General features: G+C 54.5%; 1 protein-coding gene and 1 long non-coding RNA gene across 3 annotated transcripts in view; one reads left to right on the forward strand and one right to left on the reverse strand.

The window, feature by feature from the left end:
* SDK2 (sidekick cell adhesion molecule 2) overlaps window positions 1-11,878 on the forward strand; it is a 264,287-nt gene extending 252,409 nt beyond the window's left edge. For both annotated transcript variants that reach the window (XM_061392947.1, XM_061392949.1), the window contains 2 exons: window positions 1,781-1,907; window positions 11,417-11,878. In XM_061392947.1, the coding sequence (XP_061248931.1) occupies window positions 1,781-1,907; window positions 11,417-11,770 (481 nt within the window). In that variant the 3' untranslated portion in view covers window positions 11,771-11,878. The remainder of the gene's footprint in view (window positions 1-1,780; window positions 1,908-11,416) is intronic.
* LOC133232943 (uncharacterized) lies at window positions 11,875-15,276 on the reverse strand. Its single transcript, XR_009731512.1, has 2 exons — window positions 12,912-15,276; window positions 11,875-12,590 (listed from the first exon to the last, which is right to left on the reverse strand). It is a non-coding gene; the product is annotated as an uncharacterized LOC133232943 (long non-coding RNA).
* Window positions 15,277-19,732: the final 4,456 nt, after the last annotated feature.

The raw sequence follows: 19,732 nt of genomic DNA on the forward strand, positions 1-19,732 counted from the left end.
ACACACACAGACACACACAGACTCACACAAGATACACGCATGCACACACAGACACACATAGACACACACACACATAGACACACACACATACACAGACACAGACACATATAGACACACACACACAGACACACACAGACTCACACAAGATACACGCACACGCACACATAGACACACACACACACATAGACACACACACACATACACAGACACATCGACACATATAGACACACACACAGACACACACAGACTCACACAAGATACACGCATGCACACACACAGACACACATAGACACACACACAGACACACATAGACACACACATACACAGACACACACACACATAGACACACAGAGACACACACATAGACACACACACAGACAGACACACACAGACACAGACACACATACACAGACACACAGACACACAGACTCACAGACATACATAGACACACACACATACACACACGCATACACACACACACATATAGACACACACACAGACACACAGACTCACAAGATACACGCACACACACACAGACACACATAGACACACACACATAGACACACACACACACACACAGACACAAAGACACATAGACACACACAGACAGACACACACAGACACGCATAGACACACACACACACAGACACACAGACACACAGAGACACACACACAGACACACAGACACACATAGACTCACACACACATATAGACACACACAGACACACACACACATAGACACACAGACACACATAGACACACACATAGACACTCACAGGTACACACACAGACACACAGATACACACGCCCTAGAGACACACACACACACAGACGCACATACAGATACACACACACACTTAGACACACACCCACTGGGAGGTTGCTGCTAGGCCTACAAGCCCTAGGGACATACACACACACACACACACACACACACATACATACCTGCCCTGGGGTCTCCAGCCCGAGGCCCTGCGCCCCAGGGCCCAGGCCTGTCAAAACGCAGACACAGTAAGGAGAGACAGAGGGTCCCGCAGAGGGCCACCTGCCCCCCCTGCCCCCCACCCTCCGCAGGTCTCCCCTCAGCCCCCCACTCTCCCCAGGTCTCCCCTCAGCCCTCCACCCTCCCCGGGTCTCCCCTCAGCCCCGACTCTCCCCAGTCTCCCCCCTGTCCCCCACTCTCCCCGGGTCTCCCCTCAGCCCCCTGCCCCCCACTGTCCCTGGGTCTCCCCCCGCCCCCCACCCTCCCCGGGTCTCCCCCCGCCCCCCACCCTCCCCGGGTCTCCCCTCAGCCCCCGACTCTCCCCCGGTCTCCCCCCGTCCCCCACTCTCCCCCGGTCTCCCCCCTGTCCCCCACTCTCCCCGGGTCTCCCCTCAGCCCCCCGCCCCCCACCCTCCCCGGGTCTCCCCTCAGCCCCCGACTCTCCCCCGGTCTCCCCCCATCCCCCACTCTCCCCAGGTCTCCCCTCAGCCCCCCGCCCCCCACTCTCCCCGGGTCTCCCCCCGCCCCCCACCCTCCCCGGGCCTCCCCTCAGCCCCCCGCCCCCCACTCTCCCCGGGTCTCCCCTCAGCCCCCGACTCTCCCCCGGTCTCCCCCCTGTCCCCCACTCTCCCCGGGTCTCCCCCGCCCCCCACTCTCCCCGGGTCTCCCCTCAGCCCCCCGCCCCCCACTCTCCCCGGGTCTCCCCTCAGCCCCCCGCCCCCCACTCTCCCCGGGTCTCCCCCCGCCCCCCCACCCTCCCCGGGCCTCCCCTCAGCCCCCTGTCGCCCACTCTCCCAGGTCTCCCCCCCGGCCCAGCCCGGGCAGCCTTCACTACTCCGACGAGGACGTCACCAAGTACAACGACCTCATCCCGGCAGAGAGCAGCAGCCTGACGGAGAAGCCCTCGGAAATCTCCGACTCTCAGGTGAGGGGCAGGAGGGCCTGGTGCCCGCTCGCGGTGGGGTGCTATGTGAAGCCCCCCACCCCGGAGTATGGGCCTGCCCACCGCTTCCTGCCCTCCTTCCCTTTATGGACTGGAAAGACCGAGGGGCCCCAGGAAACCCCCTGGACGGCGCACTCAGGTCAACCGCCATGTCCGAGCTGCGCTCAGTCTGCACCTGGGCTGGTGGGGTCCCTGGAACTCCCAAGAGCAAAAGTCTTGCAGGAGCCCCCCAACATGCTCCGTCCCTGGTTGTCCTGGCCCGTCTCTCCTCAAAGACGAGGAGAGGGATGCAGACACTGGAGCCCTGCTCGGCCGGAGCCGGAGAACAGCTGAACCTAGCTAATCAGGGTCAGAATGAGCTCCAGAAGTGGGGGGCTGGGCCCCCAAGATTGGGAAGCAGTGCGGACCACTAAGGTGTTAAGCTTTGGAGCTTTAGACCTGAGTTGTGTCCTGGCTCTGCTGCCCAGGAGTCAAGGGCCTCATGAGTGTACTGAGTAATATCTTGAAGCCTCAGTTTCTCTCGCTGCAGAATGGGCTCATGGGACAGTGGGGAGGATTTGCTGAGGTTACGTTCAATGAATGTCAGCTCTTAATACTGAGAAGGGGGTGGTGCCTTTGGGAGACATGGAGCTTTAGAGAGGCTGCCATTGGGTGGTCAGGCAGGGTCATGCGTGGACACTCTGCCCCGAGCTTTGGGGAGAGGGGGTCTGGTGCATTCCAGCCGAGTGATGTTACAGCCTCTCGCCCTAGCCCTCCTGGCCTTGGCCAAGCCTGCTGGTTGCCAAGGAAGGGGCCGCAAAAGGCCACGGTGTCCCACGCCCTGGGCCTTGCTGTCCGGTCCTGGGAGAGGGTGAGAAGGGAGAGAGGCCAGCAGGAAGTGGGGCTGCTGGCCGGGCAGGAGGTGCCAGCCAGCCTGGGGTCCAGTCGCGGCCCCCTGGACCGAAGGCCTCTCTCTTGCTCACTGCTGTTTTGTTCGGCTCCAGGGTTACCATCAGGCTTGGCAGAGCCGGTGAGGCTGGAGCTGACACCACAGCTCAGAGCTGGCAGAGGCCAAGACGCAGCTTAGCCTGGTTTACATGGGCACCCACGTGATCCAGGTTATGGCATCTCGTTGTGAGTAGTTAACTGTTTGCTGCCACGCCCATACTGGGACTTACACGGCCGTGCTTCCTGAAGCACTTTTTCTTCTTTCTCCCCAAAGATGGTGATGAGCCTTTGGCTTGTCGGTACCCAAGGTAAAAGTCAAAAAGGTAAAGGGAGACTCCCCTGGTAGTCCAGTGGTTAAGACTCTAGGCTTCCAATGCAGGGGGCACAGGTTCAATCCCTGGTCAGGAAGCTAAGATCACACACACCTCACAACGCAGCCAAAAAAACAAAATTAAAGGGATTTCCCCGTGTCAGTGGGGCAGTCACCAAGGGCTTCCTGAGCCCCTTCCTGTCTGTGGAGAGGGCATCGTGGTGGCCGGCAGAAGAGGCTCCCTGTTGACTCTGCTCAGCCCCCCTGACCTTCTGCAGAGGGCATTGTGATCCACGCTCATCAGCTGAGCGCTGACCTTTCAGAGAGTAACTCCTCTGAGTCCACAAGGGACTGCCCCAGTCTCGGGAGCTCTCTGAACACCCTGTGTGAGTCTGGGGGACACCCACATGGGATGCAGAGCTGGCCCCTGAGGCCATGCCAGGGCCCCCCAGCCTTGAAGAAGTTGCTGGGAGAAGAATTCCCATCCCAGGAGCATCCCACTTCAGAAGTCACCCCAGGATGGACAGAGCACCCGGAATCCTCCTTATAGCTATTGGTCTCATTTATTCAGAACAAACCCTTCACTTGAACACTGTTTCCATAGCAAACTGGGACCAGTCACTACCCCACCCCCCGCCCTCTCCGGGAGCGCACACCCTAGAGAGGAGGCTTTCTGGTTCCAGAATGCCAGATCTGAGGACCACAGCCCAGGCCTGGAGCTCCGTGTGCGGCCTTTGGGATAGTTGGGGTTTGATCTGGGGCTGGATTCAGTTGACTTGGGTTTATGTACTCTGTTCTTTTTCTTTTGGGAGGGGGGCTTCAGCACGCAGCATGTGGGGTCTTAGTTCCCTGACCAGGAATTGAACCAGTGCCCGTTGCAGTAGAGGCACAGAGTCCTAACCCTGGGCCACCAGGGAATCCCCGGGCTTATTTACTCTGAAAGCTAAGTTCCCTGAGGGCAGGAGAGCCGAATTCAGTCCCTGGGTCCGGAAGATCCCCTGGAGAAGGAAATGGCAACCCACTCCAGGATTCTTGCCTGGAAAATCCCATGGACGGAGGAGCCTGGCGGGCTACAGTCCATGGGGTCAGAAGAGTTGGACACGACTAAGCAACTGAACTGCCAGCACGAGTTCCTTGAGGGCAGGGACCGTGACAGTTTTGCTCACGCTGTATCCCCAGTGTCCTGCACGTCACTGGGATGTGGTCAATCTGTGCGTGTCTGTTGAAACCATGAAAGAGTTACTGGAGAAGGTCATCAGGCTGAACAGACTCAAGACCAAGTATGGTTAGCAGGATAGAGAAACAAAGATTTGTGATTGTAAGCTTTCCTTTTCAACCAGCATCAGATCTCAGACATTCAAAGAGGCCCTTCAAAGTGGCAGTGATGACAACAGCTGCGCCCGCCGTGGGCTACCCAAGCGCCTCACCACAGCGTAGCTTCACACCGACCCTCCGAGCCAGGCCTCAGTGGCATCTTTGTACGAATGGGAAAACTGGGGTCAGAGAGCTTAAGCGAGTTGACTCAGGTCCGAATGTGCAAACTCAGGGTCCCGGCTCCGTGTGGGCTGGAGTCGGGGGCAGATGGGAGACAGAGCAGCTGGCCGCCCTCGGATGTCCACTGAGTGATGCTCCGCATACCAGTGCCCTGGGGCAGGGGGACACGGGGGACTGGTAGCCGAACCTCCCAGGGTCCGCCTGGGCCCTTTCATCTCTGCAGATGCCAGCGCTCTCCATAAATAACTCCCTGTGCTGCTCGCTCGCCCCCGTGAGAAGCAGCTGGACTGCACATTAGTGTCCAGAACATGCAGCACCCAGCCTCACGACTTCCAGCTCCGGGCTCACAGGAGAGGCGCTGTTAGTCCTGCCCGGGGAACCTCCCTCAGGGTCAGCAGCCAACCCCCGACCCCTCGGGCCAGCTGTCTTCCTGAAGCCCCCGCCCCCAGGCCCCGTGCCACCTGGTTGGAACTCTTAAGTCAGACCACCTAAAAGTCACCCTCCGGAACTGGATTCTTCCATTTCTAGCTGCCCAGCCATTTCCCTGTGATATGGTAATAAACACAAAGTCAAGGCTTCTTATAAACAAACACACATGCTGCCATGTGGGAAAGGCCAGAACAGGGCTGTGGGTGGAGGCCGGAGGAGGGAAGGGCCGGTTTCCCTCCAGAAGGCACGGGGTGGGGCTGGGGGCCGTGTCTCCAGGGGTCTGTGGAGAAGGAGGTTCCCCGGCAGGGGGACCCACAAAGGCTGAGGCTTATGTGATGGAACTTCTAAAAACAAAGTATGGCCACGGTCCAGCTTCATTTCAAAGTCAGAGCCCACGATGGGTAGAAAAATCACATAGTTAGCACACAAGTAAATCTCAATGGAGAGAAATTCCAAGGCGATGGCAAGCCTCTCTTAATCAGTACTCAGTTCTCTGTGATGTCCTGGGTCAGCCCTGTAAGCTCATTATCATGAAATTGAGCCTAAAAGAAAAAGGAATTATCAATCAGTTCCGTTCAGTTCCGTCACTCAGTCGTGTCCGACTCTTTGCAACCCCATGGACTGCAGCGCACCAGGCCTCCCTGTCCATCACCAACTCCCAGAGTTTACTCAAACTCATGTCCATTGAGTCGGTGATGCCATCAACCATCTCATCCTCTGTCATCCCCTTCTTCTCCCACCTGCAGTCTTTCCCAGCATCAGGGTCTTTTCAAATGAGTCAGCTCGTCACATCAGATGGCCAAAGTATTGGAGTTTTAGCTTCAGCATCAATCCTTCCAGTGAATATTCAGGACTGGTATCTTTTAAGATGGACTGGTCGATCTCCTTGCATTCCAAGGGACTCTCAAGAGTCTTCTCCAACACCACAGTTCAAAAGCATCAATTCTTCGGCGCTCAGCTTCCTTTGTTATCAATACATAGGACCTGTTAGATTGTATATACTGTTTATTGAGCACCCAATCCGAAGAGTTAGCCAGGAGTGGCTCTAAGGATTGTTTACGAATGGCACTTCTTAACCCATGACCCCTGGGGGAGGCCTGGATGGAGGTAGTGGCCGCACACAGGTTGGGTCCTCTGTAGCACCCGGGAGGGGTAGGGCGCCCAAGAACCCTGGAGGAAAGTGTCCCCCAGGGGGAACCTGGGCCGCGAGTTGGGGCGGGGCTCCAGCTGCCAGTCTCCGAAGGAGCTGCCCAGGGTGACACCTCACCTGGGGCAACACTTTCCTACCAGGCTTCTTGAGATTCAACAAGATAAGGGCTCCCAGGTGGATTCCCCAGTGGCGCAGTTAGTAAAGAAGCCGCCTGACAATGCAGGAGACTCAAGGAAATGAGGGTTCTGTCCCGGGCCAGGAAGATCCCGTGGAAGAGGGCATGGCGACCCACTCCAGCACTCTTGCCTGGAGAGTCCCGTGGACAGAGGAGCCTGGCGGGCTGCAGTCGAGGGGGTCACAGAGAGTCGGACAGAGCTGAGTGCACACACACATACCCAAGGGCTCTCTGCCTGGTCCCCGAGCCCAGGACAGCGCTTGCCTGTCTCCTGCTGATCTGATACCACTGTCCCTGCTTCGAGAAAGAGACAGAATAGAGAAAGGCCTTCCTTTGCTCCCTCTCTTTTGTCTCGGTCCTTTCTCGGGGTCCTCCCTCCCTCAGGTCCCCACCTCACTCGCTCTGAGCCTGGAGGCTGCCCTCTCCCCCTTCCCCGGGCCCGGTAATTGCTGATGGAGTGGCTTTGAGCTGCTGTTAAGAGGCCTGGGAGCTGAAGCGGTGGCCTGATTGCCTGGCAGCCAGGGACTGGCCATGAAAGGCCCCCTTTGTGCTGGGCCGGCGACTGGGAAGCTGCATTCAATTACCGAGGGCCGGGCGAGAGTTGAAAGCAGGATTGGGAGCCCCTGGCCCCCCCTCGCTTTCTTTCTTCTCTTCGTACCCCACCCCCGTCCAGAAAAGAAACAGATGTTCTCGGAGGTGGAGACAGAGGGGAGTGCGTGCAGAGACCCCCTCCTGTGGTGTTGGGGAGCTGGGGGAGGGGCGGACCAGACTCTAGCCGCCCTGCCTGTGCCCGCCCCCGCCGCACCCCTCCTCCACCGGCTTTGCTGTCCCAGTCCAGTGGCACACAGTAGGTGCTTAACAGAGGGCAGGAGATGATTTGGACGAATGGGCTTTGGTTTGGGCCCCCAGGAGGGCCAGAGAGGCCCCTTCCCCACCCTGCTGGTCACAGCTTCATCCTGGGGGTGGCAGTGGGGTTGTGGGTAGGCAGGAACCAAGCATTCTCCTTCCCGGGCTGTCTGAGCACTGGTCAGCCTCCCCTTGGGACTTCCTGGCGGTCTAGTGGTAAGTCTGCGGTGTGAGTTCAGTCCCTGGTCAGAGAACTAAGATTCCGCAAGCTGCATGGTGCGGCAAAAATAAATTTAATTAAAAATGTGAGTCAGTCTCCCCTATCCCGTGCCCCTGTGATCTTTCCCAGAGGGGCTTCAGGCCCCATGTCAACAGACCTCTTTCACTTTTCCCCTAATGATACCTTTAGACTGTTCTCGCATATATTAGTTGAGTTCAATCCTGTGAACGTCAGGATCCACCCATTGTACTGACCAGGATACTGAGGCCGAGAGAGGATAGGTCCACACTTACCCAGCTGGGAAGGGACAGAATCAGGTGGTGCTTCTGTCCCCCCACCCACCCAGCCTGGAGACTCATTCACTCCAGACCCACAGTGATTTGGGGATGTGTCTCCAAGGCTGGGGCCTGGGGCTCGCTGAAGTTCTAGAACATCTAGTAGTCACTCCAGCCAGTCGGTGGGTGCCCTCCAAGAGGGAGCTGACCTGTAGGGAAAACCGTGGGGCCCCTCTCTTGATCCCCAGACTCACAGACCCTCACTGTGCCTGGACCCCAGGGACCCCCCCAGCCTCCTGTACCCTCCACGTCTGGCTCAGACCTCCTGCCCCTGGGCTGGCCTCACTGCGGCCCCGGGCTTCAGGAGCCCACCCCCGGCCCCCTTGCCTGCCCTTGGCGTACGGAGCCCTGCGGTCTCTGCAGCCCCTTTGTTCGCTCCTGGGCTGGCAGCTGGGCTGTCGGCAAAGAAAGTGCTTGTATTGTGCTGCTCTGCATCACGGGAGAACGGGTGAGGGATTCTCCATTGTCGTGGGCAGCCGGCCCTGCCTGCCAAGACGATGGGGATCCTGGGAGTGCCTGCTGGGGTGGCGGGAGCGCTGTGGGGGCTGAGGAGGGGGGTGGAGAAGAAGAGCCAGAGCACATGAATCAGCAGATCAGTCTGGGAGCATTTAACATCCCCTTCGAGGACAGAGGAGTTCCCCTTCCCCTTCTTGTGACCTCCAGGCAGGAGTTCGGGAGTTCGGAGCATGTGTAGGTTTCGGAAAATCAGGCCAAACTGTGTTCAGGTCCAGCTCATCCTTTCCTTGGGCAAAACCATCACTCTCTCTTCAGCACTCAGGTAGTAGCATCATCATAGCTGCAGCACAGAGGTGTGAAATTTAAAGACGAGAACGCAACTCAGCGTTTCCTCCTGTCTGGCAGCGAGCCTGCTCCAGAGTTGGTGTCATTTTAGTTCTGTGCTTTGTACCCGTTTCCCTTGAAGGCTTAGATGCTGCAAAGGGCTTTGAGTTCCTGAAAACAGGTGCACACTACCTTTCCCACACATGGCTCAGAACCTTTGGGCAAGGGCAACGCTCTGTTTTCTTTTTTCTCCTTTTCTAAGATTTCTGTGCTGAGTTTTTGGCCACGGTGGGTAGTTGCCGTGCGCGGGCTTCCCACTGCATGGCTCCTCGCGTTGTGGGGCAGGGGATTTAGGTGTGCTCAGGCTTCAGTGGTTGTGGCTCACGGGCTTAGCTGCTCCGGGACATGTAGAATCTTCCCAGACCAGGGATTAAACCGGTGACCTTCCATTTTAAGATGGGTTCTCAATCACCAAACCATCAGGGAAGCCCTCCATTTTCCTTGCCTGTAGAGCAAGACACAGATGATTACCCTGGACTTGTTTATACTGTGCTCACTGGACTGCAGGGTTTGCCAATGTGTATTTCACTCCAGCTGATAAAATGAATTTACTGCCTCTAAGCATGTATTCACTGGGCAGAGATGAGGCAACTCGAGCTTGGTCTTCTAGAATGATATTTGTTGAGCATGTACTGTTCACTAAAACCAGTGCATCCCTTCCAGAGAGTTCTAAAGGCCTTTCCATCTGCTGTCTTTTTAGTTCTCAAAACATCGCTGGGAGCTGGGGGTGGGGAAGAGATGCATGATATTTTTAGCTCCACGATTCAGAGTCGAATGTTACTTTACAAACCAGATGGACTCTTCTCTTGCACCGATTTTCCCAAAAGCCAGCTAGAGCACAGGCCAAGGACCCCAGAATATCAACCGTATTAAGGATAATTTAATTTTTTTTATTTCTCCCCCAGAGCTTCAGGGTCATCACCGTGTGAAAATTCAGAACTTCTGTTGATAATCTTTCTCGTGCTTCTTTTATAACCGAGTGTGGCTTTTATTTTGGATCACACGTGGGTGAGCATCAGCATTTTGTTCAGCGCCAGGAGCCTCAAAGGCCTTCCAATCTGGTCCTGGCTTTGTCCCCAGTCACACAGTAAGTCAGAGGCTGGATCGGGACTGGAACTCAGGGTATCATGCGTGGGCCTCTGCTTTATTTACTGTCTTAGAGATGTGTTTTTATTTATCCATCTGGTTGTGTCCGGTCTCGGTTGCAGCACACAGGGGCTTCTGTTGCAGCGCGGACTCTCCAGTTGGGGTGTGCCAGCTCGGTAGCTGTGGTGTTCAGGCTCCAGAGTGCTCAGGTTTACTTTCTCCGTGGCATGGAGAATCTTAGTTTCCCAACCAGGGATCAAACCCGCATCCCCTGCATTGCAAGGTGGATTCTTCACCCTTGGACCAGCAGGGAGGTCCCTGAACCTCTATTTTTAAATGTCGGTTGGTTATTCTTCAGGTTTGATGAGGCCAGCAGATCAGGAGATGACTGCTAGTGGAAAGATAGCTTATTATTCACAGATCCCCAGAAGAGGGGGCACAGCAGGCCACGTGGAGCCACATGAGGAGGTACCAGGCTTGGTGAGGAGGCGGATGGAGCAGGAAGGAAACAGGAAAACTCACCCTGCGCCCTTTATTCAGGTTCCCAGAGGCAAGGCAAGCAGGCTTAGCAGAGTTTGATGAATTCAGGGGACCCTGGAGGGTAGGGGCTGCCCCTAGTTGTCTGGTACCTGACCCTGCGGTGATTGGACGCAGGAAATAGTGGGTCCAAGTCAGCGTGTAAGCACCCATCAGAGGAGGCGATGCAGGCAGGGGCTCTGGGTATAAAAAGCTGCTTGCTCTCTAAGACCTGTCTAGTCTTGGGAGGGGCAGTCCCTCCAGGGTCAGCAAAGATAACAAAGCATCAGAAATACAGAAAGGAAAGAACCATAATGCATGCAACCTCGGAAAACACCATACTAAACAAAAGAAGCTCAGACACAAAAGCTGCATACAGTGTGATTCCATTTTTATGCAACATCCAGAACGGGTCAATCCGAGGGGTGGAGAGTAGATGGGTGGCTGCAAGGGGTAGGGATGGGGGGAGGAGGTTGGGGAGGAGGAAGTGGGGAGCGACTGCTTAGTGGGCACCGGGTTTTACTCTGTGGTGATGATGGGAATGTTTTGAAATGAAAAGAAGCGATGGTTGCCCGACAGTGTGCATGTACCAAATGCTGGTGAATCACACCCTCGACAGTGGTGTGTGAATTTCACCTTGATTTTTTTTTCTTTCTTTTTTTTTTTTTTTACTGATTCATGGAGCTCTTTTTCTTTTTTAATTGAAATTTATTTTTCAATTGGAGTATAATTGCTTTACAGTGTTGTGGTGGTTGCTGCTGTACAGCATGAATCAACTATAAGTATTAATAGATACATATATTGTGTATATACATATATAACATATATATATATATATATATATTCCCTTCCTCTTGAGCCTCCCTCCCACCCCGAATCCCATCCCTCACTTTGATTTTTTTCCAAAGCTTAGAACTTGGGTCTTCTGGGTCACGTCAGCATCCGCAGGCTCTGTGCCAGCTCTGGGGGAGACACTTCCTACCCATCACGTGTTCTGAATGCCTTTCACCCCCGTGGCAGACTCGGGGCTGACATGCCCACGGTGCAGGGCGCCGAGGAGGCTGAGTGGAGCTTCAGCCCAGAGTGCTCTGCGCCTCCCAGCCCTGACCGCGCTGACCCGTCCCCAGGGTCGCTGACATCCTATCGGTTCTCTGCTCTCCCAGGGAAGCGACAGCGAGTACGAGGTTGACGCGAGCCACCAGAAGGCCCACTCTTTCGTCAACCACTACATCAGCGACCCCACCTATTACAACTCCTGGCGCCGCCAGCAGAAGGGCATCTCTCGGGCCCAGGCCTACAGCTACACGGAGAGCGACCCGGGCGAGCCGGACCACGCCACCCTCTCCAACAGCAGCAGCGCCCAGCAGGGCAGCCTCTTCCGGCCCAAGGCCAGTCGGACCCCAACGCCCCAGAACCCCCCGAACCCCCCGAGCCAGCAGAGCACCCTCTACCGCCCCCCCAGCAGCCTCGCCCCGGGCTCCCGGGCCCCCATCGCAGGGTTTTCATCGTTCGTTTGATGTCGTTCTCGGCGGCGGAAGAGGAAAAAGAAAACACGGCACCCAGCTCCTCTCCACCCCTCCCCGCACCGCCTGCCAGAAAACAAAAACACCGAGAAACCAAGTCAACTTTTCACCTCCTGAGTTTATTTTTCCAGAGATTCCAGGGCCAGCAAAGCCAGTGTGGAGAAGCATGGAGAAAAACCACGAGGGGACGTGTGTGGCCTCGAGATTGTGGGGTTTGCTGCGGCTTCAAGGGGCTGAGCGGGGGTTGGGGGGGGGCGGGGGGCGGCTGCGGTGCACACCAGTGAGTTTAGGCCGATGGAGGCAGAAGGAGGGAAGGAGGGAGGGAGGGCAAGGACTGGAGGGCCGGCAAGGACTGGAGGGCCGTCAGGTGGGCGTGACCGGGGCCAGGAAGCTTCTGGAAGTCCAGCCCTTCCCCATGTGCTGCAGCTCTGGGCCCAGTGCTAGCTGGTGCTGGGACGGGCATCCCGGGTGGGGGCAGGCGCCCCTCCCCCCGCCCCCTGCAGCCTGGCTTCTCCACACCCTCCCCCCGCCCCCCGGCCCTGCTCAGTCTCCCCACCAAGCATCTGGTTTATTTAGGAAAATGAAACCAGCTCAAGGGTGAGACTTTGCCTACCCAGCTCCTTGCTCCTAACTGACCTTTCTGTTGTGAATACAAGGAAGAGGAGGGTCCTTGGGGCTGGGGGAATGCTCCTCACTCCCACCCACTGAACCCAGCCATTCCTTTACTTGAATTCACTTACCCACCCCCACCCCCCCGAGCGCAGACTCGGAGAGATGGACTCAGGAACACAGTGGGGGCGCTGGCCCAGCACCCCTGGAATAACGGAGCGTGGGGCAGGCCGTTGGGACTGGAAGAAGGACGCTTGGACTTTCTTCTAATTCAGGTACCATCTGCCCCTCCTCCCACCTTCTTAAAGGAAGACAGAAAAAGGGGCTACAGAGACAAGAAAAGGGACTGCAGGCTAGGTTGGGGTGAGGCATGACACCTTTACACACACACACACACACACCACCACCACCACCACCACCACCACCACACCCTACACAGACACACCATGCACTCGCAAGGAAAAGGGTCCAGGGATCCCCTCCAGGTGAAATCCCTTTGGGTCCTCCTAGCCAGCAGGGCACTCACTTTCAGGTCTGTGTCCCTCGTTCCCAGCCCACTGTTCTTTGTGTCTAAGACCCCCGGCGCTTCAGTGCAGGGGCACAGGAGCCCAAGGGGCGGGCCAAGTCCCTGGCGCAGAGGCTGGAGCTCCCAGCACCTGGTTTACAAAGGCAGAGGCCACCCCAACCCTCAGAAACGTCTTCCAGACTCGGCTCAGCCTGCCAAGGCTCAGCAAGGTCCTCCTCCAAACTGGACACGAGCTCCCGAGGTGCACAGCCAGGGCTCCAGGAGGAGCGGGTCAGATGGGACCACGGGACAATTATAGCTGATGGGAGGCAGAGCTTTCACACACGCGCTCGCGAGTTGCCCAGAGGAATGTTCTTTAAAACGCTACTTCTGGTGCCCTGGGTCTTCCCATCAGCTCAGAGCTTCCAGATACAGGGGTTTAAGGAGGAGCCTTTCCAGCAAATTCCCTGGGTGCCCACCCCACCCCACCCCGGAGCCCTGCAAAGGGGCCCACACCCAGGCTGCTCTCGGAGAGGGGTGGCCGGGGTGGGACCCCTCAGTGGAGAGCTCCAGTCCCAGTCGCCCCCCCCAACCCCTGACCCGGGAGGAGGCCACGCCCCATTGAGGGCAACCTGGAGAACCAGGGACGATCTGAGAAACAAGCCAAGGACACTGCAGGGCTGTCCCCTCCCCACCGGCCCCACCACGGGTGCCTGGAATGGAAGCAGGGCTGGGGGTCCTTGGCATGCCACCCAGCTGGGGGCTCCTCCCCAGGCACTGGGACCCCCAGGAAACATGATGGGGAAAAGTGGGAAGATGGCTCCATATACAGGCTGACCCACCTCTGGAGTCCAAACAGCACCTTCCCAGCTCAGGGGGTCTGGAAAGGGAAGCAGGGTCTTTCCCCCCAGGGAGGACACAGGCCTGAGGCTCATCTGGCAGTTGCTCTTCCCTCCCTCTCTCTTTAAAACCAGCTCATCCGTTTCTCTGCTGTGTATTGAACCATAGAAAGTCCTTCCTGGTTTACGTGAAGAACCTCTTCTGGCCCAGCCCAGGGAGGGACTGGGGGGAGGGAGCCGGGACTGGGAGAAACGCTGTGTGTACACGCGCGCAGTTCACTGGAGGCCAAATCCTTTTTGCCTTCCGCGGATCACCTTGTGCATTAAGACGCTCGCCCTCCCCGCCCCTGCGCTCCTCCACACCCGCGCTGACGCTAGCGTGCCACTGTGGGGCGGCGCCCACGCTCACCTGGGCTCTCGCTCACCTGGGCTTTCGCAAGCGCGCGCGGGTACACACACACTGCGCGGCGTACCTGCGTCAGCAACCCCCTCGGAGGGGCCGACTGCCTCCAGGGAGACAGGCAACGTGAGTCTCGCCCATGGGGCGAGGCTGGGCTCTGCTGTCTGAAAGGGCAGGGCGAGGACACTGCCAACCAGGGCTCTTCGAGGAGCCGGAAGGCGGGCGGCCCCCGGTGAGAGTCCCACCCTCCGTCCATCCCCACCCACCTGGAACGGTGCCTCCGCCGCCCCAGCCACACCTGGAAGCCCGGCTTCCAGCCGTGGACCTCTAGATTCCCAGGAGGACTGATCCTGGTCCTTGTTTACATATCTGCTGGGGCGGTGGTGGCTCCTGTCCGGACACCTGGCCGCGCTGGAAAGGTGTGTGTGTGGGCACTGCCCATGGGTCACGGGGAGCCTCCCTGCCCTTTGGCTTCTTGGGCTGGTGACGTCAGACCACGTGTTGCCCTGACTCCCCTGGAGTGGGCTCACCTGGGGACAGCGCCTGGCTCCTCACCTGGCCCTGCCCCGCCGTGCTCTCCGGAAACCTGGTGTTGCCCCGGGCAGCTCACACCTGGCGCACTAGCACGGCCTTTGCCCTCCTGGCCGCGCCTCCTGTGTTCACATCCCTTCCGCACCCAGACTGCCAAGACGACCAACCAAAACGCTGCCCTGGGCTCCAGAAGCGCCCTCCTCCGGGGGTCCGGGGAGTCCGCGGCGCCAGGCCGTCTCCCCTCCAGTCTCCGGACTGACACTGTCCAGACTCAGAAGGAAAAGGAGGCCTCCGGCCGCCCCGCCCGGCCGATCGCTGGCCCGAGGCCTTCTGTCTCTGCCCGTACTTCCCTGGGCAGAGCTTTCAAAGGTGCCAGAGCCCTCCGCCCCTCCATGCCCCACTCTGGGAGGGGGCTTCCCTCACCTGGTGCCCAGCAGAAGGTGCCCACACTTGTGAGGGTCTGGAGGACACCAGCGGGGAGGGGGGCCACCTGAACACCCGCTCTGGCTCCCCAGTGCCTCTGTGGGGAACTACCCAGCGGCCACTCGACCACCCCCCCCAGCACAGGTGCCCTCTTGGGACACGCACCCCCCCCCTTTGTTTCTGTAAAAATAACCAAAAGCGTTTAAATGTGTTACCTTCTTTTACACACACAGACTCCAAAAACAAAAACCAACACAAATCTTTATTTTTTTGATTTAAAAGATATAAGAAAAATTATGGGGAGAGTATTCATTATGGCAGGTGTCTTATCTGTAAGAAAAAAATATATATATATGTCATATAGCTTGTTAGCAGGTTTATTTTTTGAATGAAAGGTAACAAAGAAATTGGTTTGAAATATATACCACAAGAGGTCCCATGTCCCGTCAAACTTGTCAGTATTTTATAAATAAACTTTTTTTTTTTGGAATTCTGAAGCAACATTCATTCTTCTCCTCCCTGGAGGGCAACCCCACCCCCATATCACTCTCAAGTAATCTGATCCTGAAACACCCATTTTTAGCCTTGCTGTGGTTTTGCAAAGAGAGTCAAGGGTTCAAATTTTTCTGCTTTCTTAATTCAAGGGTGAGTGGATGTCTGTGCCTTCAAGTAAAAGTACTACAAGCCTGTACTCAAGCCTGTTTTGTTTATTTTACACTTAAAAAAAAATTTTTTTTTGGTTGCCCTCAGGATCTTCCATCTTTATTGTGGCGTGTGGGGTGTTTTACGTGGGATCTAGCTCCCTTACCGGGGATTGAACCAGGGCCCTTTGCATTGAGAGTGTGGGATCTGGATCACCAGCAGCCGTCCCTATTTTACACTTTCAAGATAAGAGCCTCTTAGATTATGCTCAATTAGAGGCAAAATGATATTGATGAACCGTAATAGTAGTAGCAGTTGCTAATGCTCCTATTCACCGAAAGGACTGATGCTGAAGCTGAAGCTCCAGTACTTTAGCCATGTGATGTGAAGAGCTGTTTCATTGGAAAAACCCCTGATGTTGGGAAAGATTGAGGGCAGGAGGAGAAAGGGACAACAGAGGATGGGATGGTTGGATGGCATTCACTGACTTGATGGATGTGAGTTTGAGCAAGCTCTGGGAGTTGGTGATGGGCAAGGGAGGCCTGGTGTGCTGCAATCCATGGGGTCACAGAGTCGGACACGACTGAACAACAATGCTCCTATGGCATTTACCCTGTGCCAGACGCTGTTGTAATCACTTTACATTGATTAACTTCCTGGAATCCTTGTGCTTACCCCCTGGGAGGGAAACTGGATCACGGAGAACTTAAGTGGCTTGCCCCTGAGTATTGGAAAAACCAGGATTTGTTCTAAAGCAGGCTGGTTCTAGAGATAAACGCTGCCTCTCTGATAATTGACAGTAAGTTTCTTGCTCATTTCCACCTTACTTTTGACAAAGCCAGCACCTCATATCCTAGTGATCCTGATATAGCAAGAACCACTGTGGCATGTGGTGACTCTATCCTAGTTAATCCACCCAGATTTAGAGTTAGGGCTTGACTTGCTGAATTTCTGAGTACACAGGTCTTAGACTAGACTACATTTCTCTCCCACAAGTTAAATCAGAATAGATTCAAATAAGAGAGAGTGATGGAAAAATAATTTTAATAGTACATATAATGCAGGACTTCCCTGGCAGTCCGTTGGTTAAGATTCTGCACTCCAAAACAAGGGGCATGGGTCCAGTCCCTGGTCAGGGAACTGAGATCCTGCGTGCCATGGGTGTGGCCAAAAGTGAAAATCATCATCATAAAATAGTTCTTGTGATGCCAATCAATTTTACATAGTACCCTTCTTTATATAGTCTACGTTGTATAATGAGTTTTTTGTTCTGTTTGTTAAGTCATCCCACTCTTTTTCGGTCCCATGGACTGCAGCTCACCAGGTTCCTCTATTCATGAGATCTTCCAGGCAATAATCCTGGACTGAGTTGGCATTTCCTTCTCCAGAGAATCTTCCCAACCCAGGTATCAAACTCACATCTCCTGCATTGGCAGACAGGTTCTTTATCATTGAGCCACCCGGGAAGCCCTGTATAATGCATGTCAGATATTTATACATACAAAGGCTACTCAACTAATCAAGACATAATTAAAGCAGGGAATTTAAAACATGTAAGAAGGTATGTACCTTCTTCACTTTATTTTTACTTAAAACTTGAAAATATAGATTAATCCACCAATCTGTTCATATTGGATGTAGTACTTTTACTTTTTTTTCTGTGTGTAGAGTTTTGGTCTTTCTTACACACCTAAAATGTATCATCAGTGAATTCCAGTTTCTATCTCTTTAAAGCAAAAATGTACAGGAACTTGGAACTGAAGATTTCCACTTTCTGGCTTGTGAGGAGCTGGGAAAGTGCAAGCCCATTCAAACAACGAGTAGAAAGCCAAGCAAATGGAAAAATCAACACTTCTTAGATTCATAAGAGAAGTGAACAAAGTCTCAGGACCAACTGCTGTCCCCAAAATTGGAGGAACGGGTGAATACGGAGGATCTCCACGTCCCAGAGTAGACATGATGAGTTGGTATAAGAGCCAAATCCTAGATTTTATTTTATTTGATTGTTTTTGGCTATGCCCCACAGCCAGTGGGATCTTAGTCCCCTGGCCAGGGATCAAACCTGTGCCCCCTGCAGCGGAACATGTATTCTTAACCACTGGACCTCCAGGGAAGTTCCTAGATGTTATTATTCTTTCCCTAATACTCTACAGTTCTTGTCCATGACTAACTCCACACTCTTTCATTTTGGAAACTTTGTGTTATCAAAGTACTCCTTTTCCAAAGCATTGGCTGTACTCTTCTCCTTTTTCATGCTTGTCCTACTCACTTACATCATATTTCATTAAATTATGTAATTACTATAAAAAGCACAACTGGCATAAACAAGTTTGGGAACAGTGCTCAGCACTCTTTGTAAACATCCAACTCAGTTTGGTAGGAGCGGGAGTGTGTGGGTATTGCAGAAAGCAGGCCATTAGCCTTCGGCATTCGGAGGTTGATGAATTTCTTCATGTTTTGCAGAAAGAATCAATTAATAATGCTAATTTGTTAAGTGGAGGTCAGAGAAGGGAGCTTCTGTATATAAGACAGGACAGACTCTGCACACTCTATGACCAGTTTTCAAGGTGATTAAGGGATTTTCAAGGGCGATTTTGACCGCCTAAAACCTTCACACTGTACACAATACGGAACCCAACCACATTAGCTTAGAGTCCATGCCAACTGATTTGAGGATGTTTGGTTAAAGGATAGCAAGGGCAAGACATCCCAGAAGAATGAGTCATAAGAGTGGGTGTGGTTCTAGAGTGGTCACTTGCACACTGAGACTTGAAGTGTCGGTGAGCAGCAAAGTGATTCAGTTACACACATACGTATATACCTTTTTTTTTTTTTCAGATTCTTTTTCCTCATAGGTTATTACAAAATATTGAGTAGAGTTCCCTGTGCTATACAGTAGGTCCTTGTTGGTTATCTATTTTATATATAATAGCAAGCATCTGGGCTTCCCAGGTGGCCTTTGTTAGGTAAAGAAGCTGCCTGCCAGTTCAGGAAACTTAAGAGACATGGGTTAGATCCCTGGGTTGGGAAGATCCTCTGGAGAAGGAAGTGGCAACCCAGTATTCATGAGTACTCCAGTATTCTTGCCTGGAGAATCCCATGGACAGAGGAGCCTGGTGGACTATGGTTGCTGGGGTTGCAAAGAGTCTGAGACACCTGAAGTGGCTGAGCAGCAGCAGCAGCGAGTATCTGCTAATCACAAACTCCTAACTTATCCTGCCACCTTCCCAGGTGGCTCCCTGGTAAAGAATCTGCCTGCAACACAGAGACTCAGGTTCGATCCCTGGGTCAGGAAGATCCCCTGGATAAGAGAATGACAACCCACTCCAGTATTCTTGCCTGGGAAATCCCATGGACGAAGGAGCCTGGCGGGCTACAGTCCATGGGGTCACAAACGAGTCAGACGAGATGGAGCATGCACGCACACATGCACACGTCTGCTCCCTTGAAATCCCTCTTAGTTTCTCAGGGGAAACAGGTCATCTACCACCAACCACACTGACAAGAAGAGCCAAGGAAACACTGAGATCTGAAGGAAGGGCTTGAACCACCAAAAATCGTATCTTCTGGGTGGTAGAATCTTGTTTGTTCTAGACCCAAGAGAGGCCTCATGGTGTTCTGGAATTCAGTCTCAGCGTTACTAATCCTCAACCGGCCCCTCCCTATCTGTGGCCAGTGGGCATGGTCTGTGACTGTTTCCAGCAACAATACCAGTCAAATACACTAGAGAGAGAGGGGAAAAAAAGACAATTCCTTCACCGAAACAACAGGGAAGGTGAATCTGCTGAGAGGCAAGGGGGGAGGGGAAAGGAAGGCGCTTTCCAAAACCAATGAGACACAGGGTGATCCAATGTCCTGGCCTGGATTATAGGTAATGTTCCTTCTCTCCACTGAGCAAAAGTAACCTCACCGGGAAAACATCAAAGAGGCCTCTCAGATTTCTCTTCTAAGAACTCTCAGCATTACCAATCAGGAAAAGGGCTCTTGATTGGCAAGGCTAACCAAAA

This window comes from Bos javanicus, chromosome 19, assembly GCF_032452875.1.
Source record: "Bos javanicus breed banteng chromosome 19, ARS-OSU_banteng_1.0, whole genome shotgun sequence".
Classification (NCBI taxonomy): Eukaryota; Metazoa; Chordata; class Mammalia; order Artiodactyla; family Bovidae; genus Bos; species Bos javanicus.